This window comes from Eptesicus fuscus, chromosome 5 (assembly GCF_027574615.1).
Source record: "Eptesicus fuscus isolate TK198812 chromosome 5, DD_ASM_mEF_20220401, whole genome shotgun sequence".
In the NCBI taxonomy this organism is placed as follows: Eukaryota; Metazoa; Chordata; class Mammalia; order Chiroptera; family Vespertilionidae; genus Eptesicus; species Eptesicus fuscus.
In genome coordinates this window covers 73,485,738-73,512,766 of record NC_072477.1, presented here as the reverse complement: position 1 = coordinate 73,512,766, position 27,029 = coordinate 73,485,738, and the positions used below count along the sequence as shown (strand labels likewise).

The following is a 27,029-nucleotide window of genomic DNA, read 5'->3' as shown; positions in this document are numbered from 1 at the left end:
CTCACCAGAGGATATTTTTCTTATTTTTTTTTTAAGAGAGTTTGGAAAAGAGAGAGAGAGATTGATTGGTTGCATGCGTCCCGACCAGGGCCAGGACTGAGCCTGCAACCAAGGTACATGCCCTTGACCAGAATCAAACCAGGGACCCTTCAATTTTAGGGCTGAAGCTCTATCCACTGAGCCAAATTGGCTAGGGTTCTGTCCTGCTTTTTAAGATGCTATTATTCTGGAACCTTCTTCCACTTCACAAAATAGTCCTTGTAAGTAGTGTGTTTAATATTCCATTGTAAGCATTGATCCCATTTGGATCAACCATGGCATTCTCAGTTCTCTTTTTAATCTCCTTATTTTACCTGACCCAAATTCCATTGTTAAACACTAGTGTCCCGGTGCACGGATTCATGCACATTGATAGGAAATTAATTAGAAGAAATATTTTAATATTGCTATTTGCCCTTTCTCTATAATAGAAGTGTTAACCAAATTCATGATGGACAATGACAGATCAAAACTCACACCTGTGATTGGCGCCAGTGAGAGCTTTATATGTATTGATCATGCGTGAGTCAACTTAGCCTTTTATAGATATAGAATAAACTTGCTTAATTAGACCTGCTTTCTGATTTAGCTAAACTTTTTGTAGCCCAGTGAAGCACCCTAACTTCTCTTTCAGGTAATTGTCAGCAACACAGCAATAAATATCAACACGAAGCAAATTATTATTGTAGATCACGCAGAGAGAACAAAGGATAAAATATTTCACTGCAGCAGTGTTTGACTATATTCTGCACAGTGAGAAAACCTGAAGTCATTTTCAAGGTCCACCATTTCTTTTTTTTTTTCTGCAATGACAAATTTATTACAAAAGTAATGAGGAGAAGTACATTATATAATGGAAACAAGGTGTGAAATCAAAACCATACTCGGGGGGGGGGGGGGTTAAATATATAGTTTTAGATGTGTCGATTATAAAACAAAGAAAAAAGTAAATCACATTAAAATGAAGAGGTTAAAGAGCCCCCATATAAACATTACTGAGCATTGTGTCCACCATTTCTTACTTCTTTTCAGTCTCGTCAAGTTTTTAAACTTTCTAAATCTCCATTTTCTGGCTAATGAAAGAAAATAGGATTCTACTGAATCTCCTATCTACCTACTGCAGGACTTCTGTGAGGATCAAATGAGATGAGGCACGGGAAAACGCTTCACAGACATTTAGTTAAAGTGTAAAATGTTTGCACCTGGCTATAAAGTAAGTCAGGTTCCTGGGCTGAAGAAACTCCAAGGAGGCTAGTAGCTAGGGAGAGGAAGCCGGGTGTTGCTACGTGACATCATTACCCAGTGCCCACAGTGACCATTTCTGGGCTGGGCTGGGCTTGGATGTGGGCTGCATTTTGCGCCATGGGGTCTTGGCAGCATTGGCTGCGATTTGATGGGGTGTCACTCCGGGGTGGTAGCGGGGCCTGTGTCCCACTTGCGGGAAGCCGAGTGTTGCTTTGTCGGTGATAGGTCCGAAGTGCCGTTTCTATGTAAATGGCCAGTGCACGTCATGGCAGCTCCTGTGTTGAGCATATGCCCCCTGGTGGTCAGTGCACGTCATAGCGACAGTTGGACAGTTGGAGGGACACTTAGCAAATTAGCCTTATATATATATAGAATATATATAAATAAGTGCTACAGATGACCAGAGGAATTATTGAGAGTCTGAGTTGAATTTAGGAGGAAGGAATCAGTATCCCCAGGCTCTAAAGATTGTCTCAGAAAATCTAATCTTTTTTAAAAATAGATTTTTATTGATTTCAGAGAGGAAGGGAGAGGGAGAGAGTGATAGAAACATCAGTGATAAGAAAGAATCATTGATTGGCTACCTCCTGCACGCCTCCTACTGGGGATTAAGCCCTCAACCTGGGCATGTGCCCTTGACCGGAATTGAACCCGGGACCCTTCAATACACAGGTCAACGCTCTATCCACTGAGCCAAACTGTCTAGGGCAGAAAATCTAATCTTTACCTTCTGTTCCTTTCCCCTTCATTGAAGTTCTTGAAGAAAAAAGTCCAAGTTCATTCTTCCCTTTAATTTTTTGTGTGGTAGCTGCCTCATAGAGAAACCAATGATTTGTCTTTAAGCTCTATAAATTCCCTTTGGGAGTTTATAGGGAGAAATAAAGGTTTCCTTATAGGGAGGGGGAGGAAAGGATGGGAGGTAGTTTATAGTTTATGTTCATCTGTCCCTCCTTTGTCATTTCCTCAGAAAAAAGGTACTCTCGTCTTATTTGGCTATTCAGAAATGAAAAGTGTTGACTGTACTCTAGTTGGTAATGAATTGGATTCAATTAATGAAAACAAAGATGTGGTAGATTGACAAGGATTCATTCTGTGCCTTTAACTGGCTGACTGTTGTTGGGCAACTTACTTGATCTCTGGATTAAAAAAATAATTAGGCTGAAGCTTTAAATTCTAAAACCTCTTTATGTATTTTTTTAAAATATATTTTATTGATTTTTCACAGAGAGAAAGGGAGAGGGATAGAGAGCTAGAAACATCGATGAGAGAGATACATCGACCAGCTGCCTCCTGCACAGCCCCCACCGGGGATGTGCCTGCAACCAATGTACATGCCCTTGACCGGAACCGAACCTGGGACCCTCTAGTCTGCAGGCCGACGCTCTATCCACTGAGCCAAACCAGCCTCGGCCCTCTTTATGTATTTTATTATTATAAGACTAGAGGCCTGATGCACGAAAATCGTGCAAGAGTAGGCCTTCCTTCCCCCAGTTGCCGGCACCAGCTTCCCTCTGGCACCCAGGACCTGGGCTTCCCTCGCAGAGGGAGGCCCTGCCCACCCACCACTGCCCACCAGTCAGTGGCCTGGGCCTCCCTCTTTGGGGTGATCATGGAGCCCTCCAATTGATCGCCCCTCCAGCTGGTGGCCTAGGTCTCCCTCTGCAGTGATGGCTGGGCTCCTGACCAATCGCATCGCACCCACCTTGGCTGGCCTGGTGCCAGTGGGTGTCTTAGTGTAGTCCCGGATGGTCGTTCGGATGGCCATTCCGCTGTTTGCCGTTCGGTCAATTTGCATATTACGCTTTTATTATATAGGATAGTGATTATAAATTTTTAACCTCAAGACTCTTGGCAAGAATACCATACACACCCTTTGTAATATTGAGCATGACTTTGGTGGTGGTGATTGGAGGAGAATCACTGATACCAGAAATATTAGTTATTATAATTCTTTGTATACAATCATGCTTTGTTTTTCAAGAAGAGGAATGAAATTGCCTAGTGCAGTCTCAGGCTTAAATACAATATAAATAATTGAAATGCTATAGTATATTAATAGAAAAAGAAAGTTTAACTTAATTTGATCTTGAGCTGTAAGTAACAAGTTATTAGAGACAAAAGTCCAGACATGTTTCATTCCTGTGTGATGAGCTTTTCTCATTGGGAGTAGGTAGAGAGTATCTGAACACTTAGAGCTATTTAATCTCTTGATTTGGCAGCCATTATAGTAAATTATATGAATATATCTGTTTTCATCTTTCTGGTATGAAATGACTACTATATTAAGGCAGTTCATCCCTTCAGCTTCTTTTGCATGCCACTGTTTTTCTACCTTCTCAAGAGAATACCCATAGCAATTACTTTATTGTCTTTACTTAAGAAATACACACTATATTAAGTGTTCAGAATAGTTAAGTTAGTATTTTGTGCTCTTCTTGATACCTCCTTTATCTCTCAAGGCCTTGCTTCCTTTTATTCTTTTTTCATTAAAAGATTATTCTTTCTATTTTCTATAATCAGTGTCTTCACCCACTCTTGATCTCATTCTGATTATTCTCTTTTTGTATATTATCAAATGGCACCTCAGAAATACCTAGGAGCCTCAATAATTGCTTTAAACTATCTGAGTAGCACTGTCAAATGTTCTTGGGAAAAAAAGAGAATCCTTTATTATTGCCCAAGAAAGGTACTACCAAATTTATAAGGCATAAAGCAAAATGGAATTTGTGATATAAAAATCCTTTGTAAAAAGACTACCATTATAATGTTGATAATTTTCTTCACCTTTTTAAGCTTTATTGAAATACTAGAGATCCGGTGCATGAAATTCATGCATGGGTGGGGGGAGGTTTCCCTCAGCCCGGCCTGCACCCTCTCATAATCCGGAACCCCTCGGGGGATGTCCGACTGCCGGTTTAGGCCTGATCCCACAGGGATCCCTGTGGCATAGAGCCTAAACTGGCAGTCGGACATCCCTCTCACAATCCGGGACCGCTGGCTCCTGACCACTTGCCTGCCTGCCTGCCAGATCGCTTCTACCTGCCTCTGCCTACTTGCCTGATTGCCCCTAACCACTCGCCTGCCTGCCTGATTGCCCCTAACTGCTTGCCTTCCTGCCTGCCTGCCTGGTCGCCCCTAACTGCTTGCCTGCCTGCCTGCCTGATTGCCCCTAACCACTCTGCCTGCCTGATCACCCCTAACCCCTCTGCCTGCTTGCCTGATTGCCCGTAACCACTCACCTGCCTGCCTGATCGCCCCTAACTGCTCACCTGCCTGCCTAATCACCCCTAACCACTCTCCCTGCCTGCCTGATTGCCCCTAACTACTCTGCCTGCCTGGCTCATTGCCCCTAACCACTCCACTGCCTGCCTGATCACCCCTAACCACTCTGTATGCCTGCCTGATTGCCCCTAACTGCTCACCTGCCTGCCTGATCACCCCTAACTGCTCGCCTGCCTGCCTGATCAACCTTAACTGCTCGTCTGCCTGCCTGATTGCCCCTAACCGCCTCTGCCTCGGCCCCCACCTGCTGCTGCGGTTGCCTCTGCCTTGGCCCCCGCCACTGCGGCTTTGTCCGGAAGGTTGTCTGGAAGGACATCTGGAATGACATCCAGAAGGTTGTTCGGCTGTCCGGTCTAATTAGCATATTACACTTTTATTATTATAGATAGCTTACATACCATAACATTCACCTGATTTAAATATACAGTTTACTGATTATATATAGAATTGTGCAATCACCAACCCATTCAAAGTTTAGAACATTATCATCACCTCCCAAAGAAAACTTTGTTCACTTGCAGTTATTCTCACTTCCACCCCTGCCCTAGACAACCAATACTCTACTTTCTGTTTCTATAAATTTTACTTTTATGGACATTTCATATAAATGGAACCATATAATATGTGGTCTTTGTGTTTGGCTCTTTTCACTTAGCACAGTATTCATATATATGGTAGCATGTATCAGTACTTCATGCCTTTTTGTTGATGAGTAGTATTCCAAGTGGATATAACTTATATTCTTTACCCATTTACTAATTGATAGACATTTGGGTCTATCCCATTTTTGGCTGTTCTGAATAATGTTGTTATGAACATTTGCATACAAGTGTTCTGTGAACATAAACTTTCATTTCACATGAATAAGTATGTAGGAGTACTTATCTCCACATCTTTCTCAACACTTCTTATCTGTTGTTTTTATTATAGCCATTCTAGTGGTTGTGAAGTAATATCTCATTGTGGTTTTGACTTGCAATTTTCTAATGATGTAAAGTCCTTCACTCTTTAAAAAAAGGCAACATTGTATGGTCTTTAAAAAAACTGTTTTAGCCTATGAAGAAATGAATATTTTTCTATATAAAAGGGAGATAGACTATCAATAAATGTTATTTTCTAAATGCAAAATATTTAAATTCTATACATTTTAAAAATGTGTGTGTGTGTGTGTGTGTGTGTGTGTGTGTAATCAGGGTTAATTTATGGATAAAAGATTCTGGAAGTTTATACTAGAAAAGGTTGAATTAAATACAGAAGGTAAAAGCTGTTTCAACTAATTATCATTTTTACATAGTATAGAATGGACTTATTCATTCAACATGTGCCTATAGAGCACTTTGTATTGCCAGGTGGTGTTGTAGGCCCAGGGAATGTAAAAATGAAAACAAGCAAGATCCCATCTTTCAAGGAGTTTATATTCTAGTAGAGAAAACATATGCTAAACAGATATATACTGTATATCTAATAGTAGCAAGTATTATCAAGAAAAATGGTAGGGAAGGGTAAGGAGATAGGGAAGTGAAGTTAGGTACTGTGGGTCAGGGAAAGTCACTAAGAAAGCAAACCATCCTAATATATAAAAACCCAGGGTCTGTAACATCCCAAACGACCAAAGGCTAGACCGGCCAGAAGTCAGTGCTGGGTTGCCATGGAGACCCACCACTGACTGCCACCGCTGCGGGCGCCCCAACCCAGCACTGACTGCCGAGGGGGCTGCAGATCAGGCCCAAAGAGAGGCCTGGAGAGAAAAGCAGGGTCTGATCCGAGCCTCCATGGCAGCTGTTGATCAGCACTTGCCTCTCTCTTTTGCTCCGGGCCTGGCCAGCAGCCACACCTCTCTCTCAGGCCTCTGTTGGGGCTGCTGATCAGCCCTGCCTCTCTGACCAGGCCCGTTGATAGGCCCAGAGATGCTGACTGGCATAGAAACCGACCAATCAGAACCAAATCTGGGTGAATGTGAGGAGCCAATGGCTGCCTAGGAGGCAGAGCTTTTGACGCTGACTGGCATAGAAACCGACCAATCAGAACCTAATCTGGGTGAACTGCGAAGGCAGAACCTAAGGTGGGGGCTAAGGAGGGGTTTTAAGGGCAATAGCTGTTTGGTATAAGGTGTAAGAAAGCGGTTCAATTTTTTAATGACCAGTTTGGCAGTATAGTGCATGTGGCTGGCTATCAGTCCATATATAGGGATTATGTATTTCTGTCTGCCGAGAGCATCTCCTCCTGATGAAAAAGGCTCCCCTGCCCCATTTAAGCAATCCTATCCTATATAATCTATCTATACTACTAAAAGGGTAATATTCTAATTAGACCAGGTCAACAGGCCATCTTCCAGACGTCTAACTTCCTTCCTGACAAAGCCATGGTGGTGGGGGCCGAGGCAGAGGCCGTTAGGGGCAATCAAGCTGGCAGGGGAGGGCAGTTGGGGGCGAGATGAGGTTGGCAGGGGAGGGCAGTTGGGGGCAACCAGGCCGTCAGGGGAGGGAAGTTGGGGGTGAGATCAGGCCTGCAGGGGAGGGCAGTTGGGGGCGAGATCAGACCAGCAGGGGATGGCAGTTAGGGGTGATCAGGCAGACAGAGGCAGTTAGGGACGATCAGGCTGGCAGGGGAAAGCAGTTGGAGACGAGATCAGGCTGGCAGGGGAGGGCAGTTGGGAGCAACCAGGCCCGGAGGGGAGGGCAGTTTGGGGCAAGATCAGGCCGGCAGGGGAGGGCCGGGAGGGGAGGGCAGTTAGGGGTGAGATCAGGCCGGCAGGCGAGGGCAGTTGGGGGCAACCAGGCTGGCAGGGGAGGGCAGTTGGGGGAAACCAGGCTGGCAGGGGAGGGCAGTTAGGGGCGATCTGGCAGGCAGGCAGGTGAGCAGTTAGGAGCCAGTGGTCCCAGATTATGAGAGGGATGTCCAATTGGAGAGGCAGCCCTGGTTACCTGAGCCTCGGGCGGCCCCAAGGCTTGCCTGCGCCTCGGGCTGGCCCTGGGCAGCTGGTGGGCTGAGGGGACTGGGGGACTCCGGAGGCAGGCACGTGGAGCGGTTGGACCCGCCTGGGGGCAGGCTCGGCTGTGCCGCGCACCTGCCGCCCCGGCGGGGCTGAGGGGACTGGGAGCTGCCATCTTGTGGCTGTGGGCAGTGCCATCTTCGAGGGTGTGGCAGTCAATTAGCATATTTCCTCCTTATTGGCTGTTGGCTCCACCATCTTTGTGAAGGCATGATGGTCAATTAGCACATTCCCTCTTTATTAGATAGGATGTGTTTTCCTCTGGGATTGAGCTTTTGCCCTCTTTTCTGAAGTCTATAAGCCTGGTTGCAGGCCTCTGTGAGGCAAGTGGTAGAATAAAGGTTAGAGGTCTTAGTATTTACTATGTAAACTTTCACTTGATCCTCTTCCCCACCCCTGTATATAATATGCTCCTTTCACCCTCATTCATGACTGGTGTTACCCATCCCAAAGATTGTGTTTTAAATTTTCCATACTATAAAACTAGTCTTTTACTGGAATGGGGAAGGGGATGTAGGGATGGATCTAGGTGTCTTGAATGGATATTCATGTTACTTGTTCTTAAGTCCACCTTTATCCTCACTTATTGAGGTCCTCAGTATTGCCAGTTACTGAACCTTTTGGGGATTTTCCTTTTCACCTTTCCTCACTGTTGATTTAGGATTTGGCTTTCTCAGATCTGCCAAGTCATTTATCATTTCCAAAATGTTGTTGCCATCATTTCCTCTTCTTTGTCCTAATGGGTTTTATGTGTTTAAAAACTTTTTTCTGTCATTGTAATGGGGTCTCAGATAAGGGTGTAAGTGTTTCGTCTCCTATTTTTAAATGTCTCTCTTCCCTTAAAAAAAAAAAAAAAAAAAAAGCTTTGACCTGTGTTGTTCAGTTGGTTGGAGCATACCAAAAAGTTGCTGGTTCAATTCCCGGTCAGGGCATATACCTAAGCTGCAGGTTCTATTCTGGATCTCTGGATCTCTGGATCTCTCTCTCTCTCTCTCTCTCTCTCTCTCTCTCTCTCTCTCTCTGGTCAATAAGCATATCCTTAGGTGAGGATTAACAAAACAAAACAAAAAAGCTTAGCTCATGAACAAACCCTTTATGATCTAGATTCTGCCTATCTCTTCCAGCCTCATTTCTCAGCGTGCTGTAATCCACCCCCAGCCTAAGCTCCAGTCACATGCATCTGCTTAAGATAATGCCAGACAAACCATGTTGCTTCATGCCTTTCAATTCTGCACATGCTGTTTGTTCTTTAAGACTTTCCCAGTGAAGTTTTGCTCACTCATATGGATGCCCCTCAGTCAGTGCTTATTATATTAATGTAGTTATTTATTTACTTTTTTAAAAGTCTCATCTGAGAGGTTTCTTAACCTGGAGTACATTGGATTATTTTTTTCAAAGGTACAAGAAAGCTTTGGAGAGCTAGCTACAAGAATGAAAGAAAAATGTAAGGGTTAGGCATAAACAAGTCAGATATATATATATAGTTTGATTTTGGTTCCTCTGTCTGCTGCTTGGGGTGGTATATGTGATTTGGTTCAAAAATTTTAGGCTTCTGTAGATTTGAATGCCATAATTACTACTCTACACATAGATTTGATTTCATGACCTGTACGTTTAAATTTAATATATGGCTAGTGATATGGAAAATGGGGAGATTGACATTTTGTGTTGGGCCAAAATACATGCCATGTTATTATTACTGGTGACGTCTAAAAAGAATGAGAACAGAAAGACCCTTAATTTCATGAAATGCCCTGCTCTGTATTTAAGGTTTTTAAAAGTGTGTAGATTAGAACTGTGTTCTCTGCTTTACTCATAAGCCGTTTTTACATAGCGAGCTGTTTTCGTATTTTTGTATGTGTATTAAGGAAATGGTTAGGCTCTTTTGCTTTTTGTATTTTCCATTTATTCTTTTTATTTTGTTGTCTAGGTATTTAAGAGATTATGGCATCTGAAACCCACAATGTTAAAAAACGGAACTTTTATAATAATATTGAGAATCATTCCATTGATCGTCCTAGAAAAAGGATCTCTAATTTCACTAATAAGAACATGAAGGAGGTAAGTCCACAGTTTCTAGGTAACAGGTAAGACAGTATTTTAGTCTGTTCAGGCTAAGAATACCATGACAGAATACTTTAGACTGGGTGGCTTTAAACAACAGAAATTTATTTCTTACAGCTCTAGAGGCTGGGAAGTTCAAGATCAAGGCCCAGGCAGATTTGGTGTCTGGTGAGGGCCTACAGATGACTGTCTTTTCACTGTGTCTTAGCATGGTGAAAGGGGTGAGAGCTCTCTGGGGTCTCTTTTATAAAAGCAGTAATCTCATTCATGACCCAGTCACCTTTCAAAAGCCCAGCCTCCTAATAGGATTTCAACAGGAATTTTGAGGAGACACAGGTTTTTTTCATTTCATCACAGACAATTTAAACTATTAGGCGTATGGGTAATCTGGTTAAATTATTTAAAAAACAAGAGATACCAATTCTGTTTAACTTGCCAGAATTAAGTAGAATTAATGAAATATTGAAAACTTTATATTATATTCAGAAAGCTCTAAAAATTTTTTGGCCCGTATACTGTTCTGATAGGATATAATTTTGATATTTTAATTTAATATTAAAGAATATTTTTAATTTTTAAATTATTTATTTATTTTTATTGTCTAATATTTTACGTATGTCTCCTTTTTCTCCAATTGACCCCCCCCACCCTCCCCCCGCAGCCATTCCCACCCTGGGCAAGCCCCCACTGCCCCGTGTCTGTGTCCATTGGTTATGCTAATATGCATGCATACAAGCCCTTTAGTTGCTCTCTAACCCGCTCTCCCTACCATTTGTCTCTAGATGTATTTTTGTTTATCAATATATGTTGATCATTATATCCCACATATGAGTGAGATCATGTGATATTTATCTTTCTCCTATTGGCTTATTTCGCTTAGCATAATGCTCTCCAGTTCCATCCATGTTGTTGCAAATGGTAAAAGTTCCTTCTTTTTTATAGAGCACAGTATTCCATTGTGTAGATGTACCACAGTTTTCTAATCCACTCATCTGATGATGGGCACTTAGGCTGTTTCCAAATCTTAGCTATGGTAAATTGTGCTGCTATGAACATAGGGGTGCATATATCCTTTCTGATTGGTGTTTCCGGTTTCTTGGGATATAGTCCTAGAAGTGGGATTACTGGGTCAAATGGGAGTTCCATTTTTAACTTTTTGAGGAAACTTCATACTGTTCTCCACAGTGGCTGCACCAGTCTGTATTCCCACCAGCAGTGCACGAGGGTTCCTTTTTCTCTGCATCCTCTCCAGCATTTGTCGTTTGTTGATTTGTTGATGATAGCCATTCTGACAGGTGTGAGATGGTATCTCATTGTTGTTTTGATTTGCATCTCTCGGATGATTAGTGACTTTGAGCATGTTTTCATATGTCTCTGGGCCTTCTGTATGTCCTCTTTCAAAAAGTGTCTATTTAGATCCTTGGACCATTTTTTTGATTGGATCGTTTATCTTCCTTTTGTTAAGTTGTATGAGTTCTCTGTAAATTTTGGAGATAAACCCTTATCTGAAATATCATTGGCAAATATGTTCTCCATGCAGTGGGCTTTCTTGTTGTTTTGTTGATGGCTTCTTTTGCTGTGTAGAAGCTTTTTATTTATTTTTTTCTTTAATTGCTCACTAATTATTTTTGGTATATATTTTAAGGAAAGATATGCCAGGAAACAGTTATAAATGTGTATATTTAACACCAGGTATAAATGTATATTTAAGCATCACTGCTTCCTCTTTCCTTACTGTCAATAATTTGGTTGCAGTCTCAGGACTGCTTATCTTTTTTTTTTTTAAATAAATCTTTATTGTTCAGATTAATACAATTGTTCCTCTTTTTTCCCCCCATAGCTCCCCTCCACCCGGTTCCCACCCCACCCTCTGCCCTTACCCCTCCCCCCCCCCACTGTCCTCATCCATAGGTGTACGATTTTTGTCCAGTCTCTTCCCGCAACCCCCACAGCCCTTTCCCCCCGAGAATTGTCAGTCCACTCCCTTTCTATACCCCTGATTCTATTATATTCACCAGTTTATTCTGTTCATCAGATTTTTTATTCACTTGATTTTTAGATCCACTTGTTGATAGATATATATTTGTTGTTCATAATTTTTATCTTTACCTTTTTCTTATTCTTCCTCTTCTTAAAGAATACCTTTCAGCATTTCATATAATACTGGTTTGGTGGTGATGAACTCCTTTAGCTTTTTCTTATCTGTGAAGCTCTTTATCTGACCTTCAATTCTGAATGAGAGCTTTGCTGGGTAGAGTAATCTTGTTTGTAGGTTCTTGCTATTCATCACTTTGAATATTTCTTGCCACTCCCTTCTGGCATGCATAGTTTCTGTTGAGAAATCAGCTGACAGTCGTATGGGTACTCCCTTGTAGGTAAATAACTGTTTTTCTCTTGCTGCTTTTAATATTCTCTCTTTGTCTTTTGCTCTTGGCATTTTAATTATGATGTGTCTTGGTGTGGTCCTCTTTGGATTCCTTTTGCTTGGGATTCTGTGCACTTCCTGGACTTGTATGTCTATTTCTTTCACCAGGTGGGGGAAGTTTTCTGTCATTATTTCTTCAAATAGGTTTTCAGTATCTTGCTCTCTCTCTTCTTCTGGCACCCCCATAATTTGGATGTTTCGCTTGAAGTTGTCCCAGAGGCTCCTTACACTATCTTCATATTTTTGGATTCTTTTTTCTTTTTGTTTTTCTGGTTGAGTGTTTTTTGCTTCTTTGTATTTCAAATCTTTGACTTGATTCTTGCGATCCTCTAGTCTGCTGTTGGATCTCTGTATATTATTTTTTATTTCAGTCAGTGTATGTTTAATTTCTAGTTGGTCCTTTTTCATATCCTTGAGGATCTCACTAAATTTATTGGTGGTTTCTAGAAAATTCTTGAAAAACCTTATAACCGTGGTTTTGAACTCTATATCCAGTAGTTTGCTTTCCTCCATGTCTTTCATTTGTAACCTCTTTCTTTGTCTCCACATTTTGGCTGCTTCCCTGAGTTGATAGAGTGGCTTTGTGTGCTAGGTGTCCTATAGGGCCCAGTGGCTCAACCTCCCCCAGTTACCTGAGGTGGACACTCTTGGTGCACCCCTTTGTGGGCTGTGTGCACAGTCTTGTTGTAGTTAAGCCTTGATTGTTGTTGGTATCACTGGGAGAAATTGACCTGCAAGCCAATTGGCTGTGAGGTACAGCTATGTCTACGGTGGGATAACTTCTGTGCTGGAGACACCCTTATGAGGCAAGACTTGCTTCAGTGGGGCTTTGGTTCTCACTGAGTCTGCCCCCTGAGTGTGTCCCTTATGGATCTGAGGAGTTGTAATCTGGATGGTCCTACTCTGACCCCTGGGTACACTGGCTCTTGAATCTCCAAGGAGGTGCTAATTTAGTCTCTATCTGAGGCCACCCAGCAGGAGCTGTGGAGAGATCTGCAGATTCCTCTTCTTTGTTTGGGTTTTGGAGGTGCCCATTTGAGGCCCAGCTGTGAAGCAATGCAAGATGCTGTGGGGCCTTGGGCCTTCTTTTGGATATTCTGGGTCCGTGGTCGGCAAACTGCAGCTCGCGAGCCACATGAGGTTCTTTGGCCCCTTGAGTGTGGCTCTTCCACAAAATACCATGGCCTGAGCGAGTCTATTTTAAAGAAGTGGCGTTAGAAGAAGTTTAAGTTTTAAAAAATTTGGCTCTCAAAAGAAATTTCAATCGTTGTACTGTTGATATTTGGCTCTGCTGACTAATGAGTTTGCCAACCACTGTTCTGGGTCTCTCTGACTCAGCTGCAGTTTATTAGGTAAGTTTAGATTTCAAAGGACCAGGCCATTCATATGCAAAAGCCTTTGTGCACAGCTTGGATGGGGCGGAGTCTCAGGACAGAGCAAACAGCAATGGCTTCCCGTCAGCCCTGCCCTAAGAGGCCCCCGGGTCTCAGTGTCCTTTGGTAATCGCTGCAAGCACCTCTGAGAGAAAGCCGCCCTTGAGTTCCACCTGCTGCCAGACAGTCCAGTTTCTCCCCGTATGAGTCTGGGTCCACAGAGTCTTGCCCGGAACTGGAGTTCAGAGCAGTTGGGAACATGTGTCTCCCTCCGGATTGAAAAAGACAGCTGCGTACTCAGTTGCCAGCCCTCTCTGCGTGCGCCTCCGTACCTCTGCACTTTACTTCTGCAGCTCCTCTGAGTCTCAGTGTGCTTTTCTCTTCCCTTCTAGTTGTAGAATTTCCACTTAGCCAGCCTTCCTGTGGTTCTGGATGATGTCCGTTTTGTCTTTTAGTTGTAGTTTTGAAGTAGTTGTGCGAGGCAGCAAGTTCAGGTGTTACCTATGCCGCCAACTTGGTTTCTCTACAGAAGCTTTTTATTTTGATGTAGTCCCATTTGTTTATTTTTTCCTTAGTCTCCATTGCCCTAGGAGTTGTGTCTGTAAAGATATTTCTACGACAGATGACTGCTATTTTGCTGCCTATGGAGTCTTGTAGGATTTTTATGGTTTCCCATCTTACATTCAAGTCCTTTAGCCATTTTGAGTTTGTTTTTTGTGTATGGTGTAAGTTGGTGATCTAGTTTCATTTTTTTGTATGTATCTGTCCAAATTTCCCAGCACCATTTATTAAAGAGACTGTTTTGACTCCATTGTATGCTCTTGCCTTCTTTGTCAAATATTAATTGAGCATAATGGCTTGGGATGATTTCTGGGTTAAAGAGGAATCTTAAAAGTGCTTTTTGTTCACCATTGTAAGGCATATCAGCACTGATATAATTTCTCTTAAACCACTTTAAAATTCAACTTATTAAGTACCCTGTAAATATAATATGTGACTAGTGGCATAGAAAATAGGGAAATAGATATACCAAAAACATCTCTATATAATGTTGTTGTAACTAATGATTGAGATAAAGCAACTTTAATCTGAAAAACTTATCTGTTGAATCTCAGATTTGTTAATATCAATCACAAAGTTTACATATTTTTATTTAAAAACTTAAATGTGCTACAACTATCTATTTTAATTTTTCAGGTTAAGAAATCTCCAAAACAGTTGGCTGCTTACATAAATAGGTAAGAGCATCTTTAAAGTTTGTGGGAAACAGCAAATGTTGAAAGCTGGATAAGAGTAAAAATGGGGAGAAAATAAGTATTCTCTTTTATTATAATAATTATCTTATTCTCAAACATTTCCTTTTTGCTAGTCATTGTGCTAAACACATCAATATTATCTCTAATAGTTACCACAGTCCTACTGGGTAGGTTTCATTCCCCCCTAACAATTGATGAGGAAACCTAAAGATCAGAGAAGTTAAGTGATTTGTTCAGGGTTATGCACCAAGAAAGTGGTAAAAATGGCATTCATTCTCAGATTTGCCGAACTTTCTACTAAACCACTGTTTCTCAAAGTGTGATCTGAGGACCCTGGGGGTTCCTGAAGCCCATTCAGGGAGTTTTTGAGGTTACTTTAGTCATATCAATACTAAGACATTATTCATCTTTTTCATTTTTATTCTCTTACAAGTGAATAGTAGAGTTTTCCAGAAGCTACATTTGATATCACAATAGATTGAATGGAGAAGGAAATAATGAGAATCCAGCTGTCTACTATTAAATAAGATATTAGAGATTTTGTAAAGATATAGAACAATGCCATTCTTCTCACTGTGTGTGTGTGTGTTTGTGTGCGCGTGCGTGTGTGTGTGATTTTATAAAAATATTCTGTGTGAGCCCTGCCGATGTGGCTCAGTTGGTTGGGCATCGTCCTATGCACCAAAAAGGTTGCTGGTTCGATTCCCAGTCAGGGCACATGCCTGGATCCCCAGTCGAAGGGATTGATGTTTCACTTTCACATCAGTCTTTCTCTTTCTCTTTCTGTCTCCCTTCCTCTCTCTCTACAAGTCAATAAAAATATTTTTTAAAAATCTGTGTTAATCAGTAACAAGTCTATTATTTTTAAAAAAATATGTTTCTTTATTGATTTCCGAGAGGAAAGGAGAGGGAGAGAGAGATAGAAACATCAATGATGAGAGAGAATCATTGGTCAGCTGCCTCCTGCATGCCCCCTACTGGGGATCGAGCCTACAACCCAGGCATGTGCCCTTGGCTGGAATCGAACCTGGGACCCTTCAGTTCGCAGGCTGATGCTATTCACTGAGCCAAACCAGCTAGGGCAAGTCTATTATTTTTTAATGATTTAACACATTTTCTCAGTTTTAGTTCCTAATACAGTAGGTATCAAGTATTTCCCACATAAAAAAAATTATTTTGAGACCTCAAGAATTTTAAAAAAATTTTAATTAAATTTATTGGGGTAAATTGATTAATAAACTTATATAGGTTGGTTTCAAGTGTTCAGTTCTAAAACATTATCTGTATATTGCATTGTGTGCTCACTACCCAAAGTCTATTCTTCCCTCACCGACTCCCTTTATCCTTTACTAGCTTCCCACCCCCCTTTTCCTCTGGTAACACTATACTGTTATCTATGTCTATAGTTTTGTTTGTTTGTTCATTTGTTGTTTTCAGTTTTATATCCCACATATGTATGAAGTCATATGGTTCTTGACTTTTTCCATATGACTTAATTTACATAGCATGATATTCCCAAGATCCATCCATGTTGTCAGGAATGGCGGTATTTCATCTTTTCTTGTGGCTGAGTAGTATTCCATTGTGTAAATGTACAACAGCTTCTTTATCAAATCATCTATCAAAGGACATTTCCGTTGTTTCCTTATCTTCGCCACCGTGAATAATGTTGCAGTGAACATGGGAGTACATATATCTTTTAAAATAAATTAAGTTTTTGTGTAGATACCCAGAAGAGGGGTTGCTGGGTCCTAGGATAACTCTATTCTTAGCTTTTTTGGGAACGTCCATATTGTTTTCCATAGTAGCTGTACCAGTTTACATTCCCACTACAGTGAATAAGGGTATTTTTCTCTGCAACCTCTCCAACACTTGTTATTACTTGTCTTGTTAATAGCCATCCTAACAGGTGTGAGGTGCTATCTCATTGTAGTTTTGATTTGTATTTTCCTAATAGCTAGTGAAATTGAACATCTCATCATACCTGTTGGCCATTTCTATGTCTTCTTGGGAGAAGTGTCTGTTCAGGAGACTTCAAGAATTTTTAAGAGTGCAAAGCATCCTGAGGCCAAAACTTTTGAAAACCACTATATTAAACCATGAGATGTGAGATGTGTTCTTTTGTGGTTTCTTATTAAAATAAAATTAAGTATACTTCAACTTAATAAAAATAAACTTTAAAATATTCAAATATGTATAATTATTGGTCACTTTGTTAGAAAAAGTTTAGGTGATTAGAAATTGTTATAATTTTCTTACTTCAAAAATGGCCAGTAATATTTCATTTTAAAAGCATCTGCCCTAACCGGTTTGGCTCAGTGGATAGAGTGTCGGCCTGTGGACTCAAGGGTCCCAGGTTCAATTCCGGCCAAGGGGCATGTACCTTGGTTGCAGGCACATCCCCAGTAGAGGGTGTGCAGGAGGCAGCTGATCGATGTTTCTCTCTCATTGATGTTTCTAACTCTCTATCCCTCTCCCTTCCTCTCTGTAAAAAATCAATAAAATATATTTTTAAAAATTAAAAGCATCTAGCCAAAACCAGTTTGGCTCAGTGGATAGAGCGTCGGCCTGCGGACTGAAAGGTCCCAGGTTCAATTCCGGTCAAGGGCATGTACCTTGGTTGCAGGCACATCCCCAGTAGGGGGTGTGCAGGAGGCAGCTGATCGATGTTTCTCTCTCATCGATGTTTCTAACTCTCTATCCCTCTCTCTTCCTCTCTGTAAAAAATCAATAAAATATATATATTTAAAAAAAATTAAAAGCATCTAGTTATGCCTCTTTATTTTCATTCGGTATAAAGTATCGTCCTGTTCATTGCTTTTCAGATCGTTTGTAATTTCCCTCTTTAAAATTTAAGATTTTTAAAAATTCTGTTTACTTCTAATTTTACTGGATTGTAATCACAAAATGTGGCCTATTAAATTTTTCTGTTTAAAAACTTTTAAAGGTTTTAATGTGGATCTTTTTTCATTTTTACAGAACAGTTGGACACGCTGTTAAAAGCCCAGATAAACTACATAAGGTGATCTATCACAGAAAGAAAGTTCATTATCCTTTCACAAATTCTTGTTTTAAAAAGAAACAGTCCCCTAGAAGTGGGGGCTGTGACATGGCAAATAAAGAAAATGAACTGGCTTGTGCAGGCCACCTGCCTGAAAAATTACACCATGATAGTCGAACATATTTGCTTAACTCCAGTGATTCTGGTTCTTCACAGACAGAAAGCGCATCATCAAAATACAGTGGGTTTTTTTCTGAGGTAAGTTAAGTTTATAAACTTAACTATTATTCTTGCTATACTCTTATTTTTTTATTTGCCATAGTCTGCTATTTGAATAATTGCCACACATTGAATTCAGATTTATTTGAATGATTGTAACTCCTGACACAGTTTTCTTGATTAACCAAATTTGACTCAGTAGTTTATTCCATTTCTCTTAAATTAGTGATATCTGAGGTGACTTCAAATGATTGACAAGCTGGTGTAAATACCCAGAATGACAGGTTGGACAGTAGAGATTTAAAGGAATGTAAAAGAAATCCCTCTCCCTCTCCCTCTCCATCTCCCTCTCTCTCCCTCTCCCTCCTTCTCTGAAATCATTAAAAATATATTTTTTTTTAAAAAGTGGACCACCAAAACCAGTTATCCAAACACATTTTGTTGGGCTCTCAAAATTACCTAGTAGATGTTTTATTTTGGCAAACCTACTAAGGTAGGCTGTTCTCTGGATCTGGCAAAATTAGTTATTTGAATAAGCTCAAGGGAATTTTTAGGGGGTGATAAAAACATTCTAAAACTGGATTGTTATGATGGTGGCACAATTCTGTAAATTGGTTATAATAATTGAATCACATACTTTTTTTTTTTTTTTTTTTTTTTTTAATATATTTTATTGATTTTTTAGAGAGAGGAAGGGAGAGGGATAGAGAAGCTAGAAACATCGATGAGAGAGAAACATCGATCAGCTGCCCCCCGCACACCCCCCACTGGAGATGTGCCCGCAACCAAGGCACATGCCCTTGACCGGAATCGAACCTGGGACCCTTCAGTCCACAGGCCGACGCTCTATCCACTGAGCCAAACCGGTATCGGCTGAATCACATACTTTTAATGGATTAGTTTTATGGTCTGTAACATATCTCAAGAAAGTCATTTATTATAAGAATCATTTGAAAAAATGGTTTGATAAAATTTATAAACACACATGAATTTATAATAATTATTACTTGTTTATTGTATATGTTGTAGAACATAAACCCAAAGGAAAAAATGATCCATAATCTCAACATTTGGAAATAAAAGTATTAAATTTTATTTATTATTTTTTAAATAAATTTTTATTGATTTCAGAGAGGAAATGAGAGAGAGAGAGAGAGAGAGAGAGAGAGAGAGAGAAAGAGAGAGAAAGAGAACGAAACATCAATGATGAGAGAGAATCATTGATGGGTTGCCTCCTGCACGCCCCACACAGGGGATTGAGCCCCTAGCCTGGGCATGTGCCCTAACTGGGAATCAAACTGTGACCTCCTGGTTGGTAGCTCGATGCTCAACCACTGAGCCATGCCAATTAGGCTTTATTTATTTACTAGAGGCCCGGTGCACGAAATTGGTGCACGGAGGGGGGTTGTCCCTCAGCCCAGCCTGTACCCTCTCCAATATGGGACCCCTGGAGGAATGTCCAACTGCCCGTTTAGGCCCGGTGGGATCGGACCTAAACGGGCAGTCGGACATCCCTCTCACAATCCAGGACTGCTGGCTCCCAACTGCTTGCCTGCCTGCCTTCCTGATTGCCCCTAACCGCTTCTGCCTGCCAGCCTGATCACCCCCTAACCACTCTGCTGCCAGCCTGTTTGCCCCAAACTTCCCTCCTCTGCCATCCTGGTCACCCCTAACTGCCCTCTCCTTCAGGGTTGATCACCTCCAACTGCCCTCCCTTGCAGGCCGGGTGCCTCCCAACTGCCCTCTCCTGCTGGCCATCTTGTGGTGGCCATCTTGTGTCCACATGGGGGCAGGATCTTTGACCACATGGGGGCAGCTATATTGTGTGTTACAGTGGTGATCAATCTGTATATTACTCTTTTATTAGATAGGATAGAGGCCTGGTGCATGGGTGGGGGCCAGCTGGTTTGCCCTGAAGGGTGTCCTGGATCAGGGTGGGGTTCCTTTGGGGTGTGGGGCAGCCTGAGCGAGGGGCCTGTGGTGGTTTGCAGGCCGGCCACGCCCCCTGGCAACCCAAGCGGAGGCCCTGGTATTTGGAATTTATTTTCCTTCTACAATTGAAACTTTGTAGCCTGGAGCAGAGCCAAGCCTGGGGCTCCTTCCGAGGCTGGCAGCCATTTGTGTTGGGGTTATAATTGAAACTTTGTAGCCTTAAGCGGGTGGGCCCAGCCAGGGTGTGTGGAAAGCTTTGCTTCCCCTGTTGCCGGCGGCAACCCTGGCCTGCTCTCTCAAGCTCCATTCTGCCGCCATTTGTTTGAATTGGTTTACCTTCTATAATTGAAACTTTGTAGCTTGAGTGGAGGCTTAAGCCTGGCAAGGGCAGGCGGAAAGCTTGGCTTCCTCTGTTACCTAGGAAACCTTGCTCTCTGTGGCTGTAGCCATCTTGGTTTGGGTTAATTTGCATGCTCGCTCTGATTGGATGGTGGGCGTGGCTTGTGGGTGTGTCGGAGGTATGGTCAATTTGCATATTTGTCTATTATTAGGTAGGACTAGAGGCCCGGTGCATGAAAATTCATCCACTGGAGGGGGTGTCCCTCAGCCTGGCCTGCCCCCTCTCACAGTCCGGGAGCCCTCAGGGGCGGGAGGCAACCTGGCGATTCAGGGGAAGGCAACGCCCCATCACACCTCTGCTGCTGCCACTGCCGGCAGCGCAAGCCTCGGCTGGCCCTGGTTACCTGAGCCTCGGGCCAGCCCTGGGCGGCTGCCCAGCCGCCATCCGAGGCTTGCCTGTGCCTTAGGCCATCCCTGGGCAGCTGGGGGGCTGAGGGTACTGGGGGACTCCAGAGGCAGGCTCACAGAGAGGCTGGACCTGCCTAGGGGTGGGCCCGGCCCTGCTACATGTCTGCCACCTCAGCTGGGCTGAGGGGACTGGGCGCCGCCATCTTGTGGCTGTGAGCGCCGCCATCTTTGAGGGTGGGGCAGTCAATAGCATATTCCCTCCTTATTGGCTGTGGGCGCTACCATCTTTGCGACGGCATGAGGGTCAATTAGCATATTCCTTCTTTATTAGATAGGATTTTTAACAAAGCAAAAACATTTTTTTCATTCTAAGAAGGATTTTAACAGAAACAGTATACCTGAATGACATGTATATGTGAATTTAAATTTAAGAACAATAATAATAATAGTTATAACATAATAACATAATAGTTATTAGTCTGTAACATAGTATGGGAAGGGAGAGTTTATATATTATTTTCCTCCTGTGTTTTATCAATTTTAGAGGTTTCAGTTGTACTTAGATATTAATGGAAGCATTCATCTGTCTAAACTTTGTAAAAGAAGATGAGCCTTGCTCCCGTGAATTGAGTAAATGATGAGTTCTGTTCCTACAGCTGTTTAAATTCTTGTTGAGCCTAAGAGGCACACTTGCCTCACTAAAGCAAGAATGTTAAAGAGATACACAGTCTTTTTTTTATTCTTCAATTATAGTTTATATTCAGTATTTTTAATGTATCTTTTCATACTGTACACATATTTTATAATTTGATGTTTAACAAATTTAGATATTTTTCCATGTGATTCACAGTTCTATAATTTTTTAATAGATACACAACATTACATTGAATATACCTTAATTTCTTTACTATGATTTGGTAAACTTAGTATTGTTTCTCTCTGGCATAACAGCTTTAAAAGCATTTTCTGTGTCATATAAGCAGGAAAAGTTTTTTTTTTAACTAAAATGGCCATAAGTGGTATAGTTAAATGAAGATGAGCATCATATTTAGGATTATAATTACAAGTAAAGAAGAAATAAAGAAAGGTAGAAAATACATTATTATTAAACTAAAACCATAATGAAGTGATGCAAAAAAAAAAAAAACTATTCTTTTTGCCAGTGAAAATGTTCTCAAAAAATTTGATACTGAAATAATAGAAAGTGAGCAATGATAGGAGAATGAAGAAAGTGTGTATAGTATATGTAAGAAAAGAGGAAGGAAGGAAAATTTGGCTTAATATTGAATTATCATGGAGCCTAGAGAATAGGATGGTAACTAAACATTAGTGTTAAAGAGAATCACTGTCATAATAATTCATTCACAAATATTTATTGAAGGTTCTCTACTGTGTAATGCATTTTGCAGGCTTTAAGGAAATAGATTGGTGGGTAAAAAGTAGATACTGCTCCTACTTTCATGTAGTTATAGAAGTGAGGTGGCCAACACTAATCAGATAATCATAGAAACTACATACCTTGAAGGAAAGGAACATGTAATATATAACCTAAAAATCTGGCCTTGATTGGGATCTAGGTTGATTCCTCAGTTGAGTTGAAAGAATAAACATTGAGTGCAGATGCCTTTAAAAAAATTTAAGTTGTGTATTTGAATTAGTGCCATGGTGTAAGACATTTTTTCAAGGCCCTCTTTTTACTTTGCTTTCTGATTTATTATTATTATTATTATTATTATTATTATTATTATTGTTAATCCTCACCCAAGGATGCTTTTCCTTTTTTTTTGGAGAGAGGGAAAGACAGAGAGAAACATTGATGTGAGAGAAACACATTGATTGGCTGCCTCCTGCACACACCTCTACCAGGGCCAGGCTTGGGAGGAGCCTGCAACCCAGGTATGCGCCCTTGACAGGAATTGAACCCCGGACCCTTGTGTCCACAGGCCTAGGCTCTGTCCACTGAGCCAAACTGACTAGGGCTGCTCTCTTATTTTGATTATTTTTCACAAACCTTCCTTATACTCATACTTAACTAATACATTTATTGATTTATCTATAAAATAACCCTTTTTCCTGATTGGCTAGTGCTTGATCTAAAAATCTGAAAGTAATACCATATTATTTTGTCAAAGTTCAAATACACATAACCTTGATCTAATTGTTCCAGTTCTAAAATCGATCCTACAGAAGTATCTGTGCAAGTGCACATATTTACATGTATAAGAATGTTCATTGTTGCATAGTTTTAATAGGGAAAAATCAGAATCAATCTAAATAAACATAAAGACTAGAGAATATGTAATTGCTTTTCAAAAATGAGTTTGATCTATGCTTTGGCATTTAAAAAATCCTCATAATGTATAGTCAAAAAGTAAGGTTTTCAAAAATACACATAATATTTTCATTTTATAAATGCCTAATTTGTCTGTCTAGAAATGGTTCTGAAAAGATGCATAACAATCTGGTAACTGATTACCTCTGGGCAGTGATATAATATGTTTTGTGTGCAGGTAGAGTAGCTACTTTTAATCTTATGCAGTTCTGCATTATTTAAATTTTTAATAACAGGAATATATTATTTTATTATATAGAAAACATGAATAAATGAATCAATTTAAATGCTTGTCACATAACTGAATTTTTTTGGTTCCCTTCTCATATGCTATTCAATAGCTAATGACTAGGCTATCTTTACCTTTTCCTTTAATCCATATTATAAATTGAATCCTTTAATAGGTGACCTAAAAACAATTTATTTTATAAATTATTTGATATTTAAAAGAAAAATGGTAGCAGGTAAGGAAAAGTACTGGTAAAAAATAAATAGGTCCTAAGTGTATTCAGATCCTTTGTTTACAATGTTCAACTATAATATATATATCCTATCTGATAAAAGAGTAATGTGCAAATTAACCATCACTCTGCTACACCCACAAGCCATGCCCACCAGCCAATCAGGAGCAAGCATGCAAATTAACCCAACCAAGATGGCTGCAGCCACAGAGAGAGCAGGAGGCTTGGGTTTCCCCAGGATTGGAGGAAGCCAAGCTTTCCGCATACCCTGGCCTCCCCAGGCCTCCACTCAAGGCTACAAAGTTTCAATTATAGAAGATAAATAAATCCCAACAAAAATGGCCGTGGCCACGGAGCTGGAGAGAGCAGGAGGCTTGAGTTGCCCCTGGTGATGGAGGAAGCCAAGCTTCTGCAGCCTTGGCCTGCCTTGGCCTCCGCTCGAGGCTACAAAGTTTCAATTATAGAAGATAAATAAATCCCAGATACCAGGGCCTCTGCTTGTGTCGCCAGGGGGCGTGGCCGGCCTGCAAACCACCACAGGCCACTCGCCCAGGCCGCCCCACACCCCGAGGGAACCCGCACCCTGATCTGGGACACCCTTCAGATCAAACCAGCTGGTCCCCACCTGTACACCAGGCCTCTATCCTATCTAATAAAAGAGTAATATGCAGATTGACCATAACTCCAACACACAAGATGGCTGCCCCTATATGGTCAAAGATCCTGCCCCCATGTGGACACAAGATGGCCGCCACAAGATGGCCAGCAGGGGAGGGCAGTTGGGAGGGACCAGGCCTGCAAGGGAGGGCAGTTGTGGGCGATCAGGCCAGCAGGGGAGGATAGTTGGGAGGGACCAGGCCTGCAAGGGAGGGCAGTTGGGGGCTATCAAGCCTGCAGGGGAGGGCAGTTAGGGGTGACCAGGCCAGCAGAGGAGAGAAGTTGGGGGCAACTGGGCCTGCAGGGAAGGGCAGTTGTGGGAGACCCATGCCTGCAGGGGAGAGCAGTTGGGGGGGACCAGGCCTGCAGGGGAGGGCAGTTAGGAGTGACCAGGCCTGCAGGGGAGGGCAGTTAGGGGCAAACAGGCTGGCAGGGGAGCAGTTAGGCATCAATCAGGCTGGTAGGGGAGTGCTTAGGGGGTGATCAGGCTGGCAGGCAGAAGCGGTTAGGGGCAAAAAGGAAGGCAGGCAGGCGAGCAGTTGGGAGCCAGCAGTCCTGGATTGTGAGAGGGATGTCCAACTGCCCATTTAGGCCCGATCCCTTGAGGGGTCCCTGATTGGAAAGGATGCAGGCTGGGCTGAGGGACATTTCGTGCACCGGGCCTCTAGTATATATATATTTATTTTGTTGTTGTTGTTGTTGTTTGTTTGTTGTTTATATGTTTTGTAAATGGAGTCACCTTTGTATAATTTTTTAATTTTTAATTTTTATTTAATTTATTGGTATGACTTTGGTTAATAAAATTATATAGGTTTCAGGTGTACAACCCTATAATACATTATCTGTATATTGTATTGTGTGCTTACCACCTCAAGTCAAGTCTCCTTCCATCACTGTTTATCCCCCATTACCTTCTTCTATCTGCCCCCACCCTCCTTTCCCTCTGGTAATCACCACCTTTGTATAATTTTAAAATATGTCTACCAGAATAATTTAATTAAGAAAATTATTTAATATCATGTTTCAGTGTGCTTTTTAAGAAATTAGATTATTACCTTTCAGGTTTCTCAGGATCATGAAACAATGGCACAAGTTTTGTTCAGCAGGAATTTGAGATTGAATGTAGCTTTAACTTTCTGGAAAAAGAGAAGTATAAGTGAACTTGTAGCTTATTTGGTGAGGTAAGTGTGACCTTTTTGTTCAATAAAAAGTAATTTCTAGTATGCTATTTAGAAGTGCCTCTTCTTTTTTATTATTACTGGCTAAACTATGTTTAGCTTCAATAGAAACAATATAGTTTAAATTACATTCAACACCAGTTAAGAGTAACCAAAATAAAGGAAACCATCAGTTTTATCAGACTGAATAAAGCTGTTACCTTCTCTAAGATTCTTTTTTTTTTAATATATTTTTATTGATTTCACTAATGAAGGGAGAGGGAGAGTTAGAAACATCAATGTTGAGAGAGAATCATTGATTGGTTGCCTTCTGCATGCCCCTTACTGGGGAATCGAGCCTGCAACCCAGGCATGTGCCCTGTACCAGAATCGAACCCAGAACCCTTCAGTCCGCAGGCCGATGTTCTATCCACTGAGCCAAACCAGCTAGGGCTTCTTTAAGCTTCTTATCCATTATACTAAGAGATACCAATATTGGAAAACTAAACCTTTAAGAATCCCCTTTGAGTGAAAATTTTAAATATTACCTTCTCAAATGGTAGTGAGGCCTTCCTTTGCCACCTTATTTAAAAATATACATTTCTTTACTCCCTATCTTTTCTGTTTTATTTTCTCTGTAGCATTTACCACCATTTGCATGTTCTATATATTTTACTTGTTTATATGTTTTCTAGAGGCCTGGTGCACAAAAATCATGCACTTGGGCGGGGGGTTCCCTCAGCCCAGCCTATGCCCTCTCGCATTCTGGGAGCTCTCAGGGGATATCCGACTGCTGCGGAGGCAGGAGAGGCTCCTGCTACTGCCTCTGTGCTCGCCAGCTGTGAGCCTGGCTTCTGGCTGAGCAGCGCTCCCCCTGTGGGAGCGCACTGACCACCAGGGGTCAGCTTCTGTGTTGAGCATCTGGCCCCTGGTGATCAGTGCACATCATAGCAACCGGTCGTTCCACCGTTTGGTCGATTTGCATATTAGCCTTTTATTATATAGGATTGTCTGTCCCTTCATTGTCCCACCCACCTCCAACTCTCTCTCTCCCTCTCTCTCTCTTCCCCTCTCCCCCTTCTCTCTCTCTCTCTCTCTCTCTCTCTCTCTCTCTCTCTCTCTCTCTCTCTCTCTCTCACACACACACACACACACACACACACACACACACACACTAGAATGCAAGTCCTATCTCTTTGTTTACTGATGTACCCCCAACATCTGGCTAATCATACACACTTGGATTATTTGTTGAATGAGTGAATTTCTCAAAGGCAGTGTGAGGGTCATCCTATATAATAAAACCCTAAGCCGGCAGTTGGAGACCTCCCGAGGGGTCCCGGACTGCAGGAGGGCACAGGCTTGGCTGAGGGACACCCCCCCTCCAGTGAATTGGGCCTCTAGTATGAAAATAATTGAAGAAATTATCTAAGTAATGCTATTTTTGTACCCACAGGATAGAAGACCTTGGAGTGGTGGTGGATTGTCTTCCTGTGCTTACCAATAGGTAAAAAAAATATTTTTCAGAAAATAAATTAGTTTAAAAAAACAAATTATGACCTATTCATATTTTTATGACTTGTATTTATTTTAGTTTACAGGAAGAAAAACAATACATCTCACTTGGCTGCTGTGTAGACTTGTTGCCTCTTGTAAAGTCACTACTTAAAAGCAAATTTGAAGAGTAAGTGCTAATCTGAATCTCAAGTCATTTTTCTTTTTCAACATTCTGTGCCCTGTGAGTGCATTAGTAGTAGATTGAGTTCCTTAAAACATACATGGTTTCTCTTTTTAACTTGCTTATAGTCCATTTAAGAAAAGAATATGAAGTGACTAAAGACAATTAC

At 41.5% G+C, this 27,029-nt stretch overlaps 1 protein-coding gene across 10 annotated transcripts in view; it reads left to right on the top strand.

Moving 5' to 3' along the window:
* The window catches only part of KATNBL1 (katanin regulatory subunit B1 like 1), an 86,980-nt gene that overhangs the window by 22,993 nt on the left and 36,958 nt on the right, over nucleotides 1-27,029 (top strand). For 8 of the 10 annotated variants that reach the window (XR_008556149.1, XR_008556152.1, XR_008556151.1 and 5 more), the window contains exons 2-7: nucleotides 9,489-9,619; nucleotides 14,618-14,658; nucleotides 17,656-17,935; nucleotides 25,088-25,206; nucleotides 26,639-26,689; nucleotides 26,777-26,866. Coding sequence is in view for 4 of the 10 variants with exons in the window: in XM_054716384.1 (XP_054572359.1) it covers nucleotides 9,503-9,619; nucleotides 14,618-14,658; nucleotides 17,656-17,935; nucleotides 25,088-25,206; nucleotides 26,639-26,689; nucleotides 26,777-26,866 (698 nt within the window). In the remaining 6 variants the exon portion in view is untranslated. The remainder of the gene's footprint in view (nucleotides 1-9,488; nucleotides 9,620-14,617; nucleotides 14,659-17,655; nucleotides 17,936-25,087; nucleotides 25,207-26,638; nucleotides 26,690-26,776; nucleotides 26,867-27,029) is intronic. The other 2 variants (XM_054716386.1, XM_054716385.1) reach the window with 2 other exon arrangements.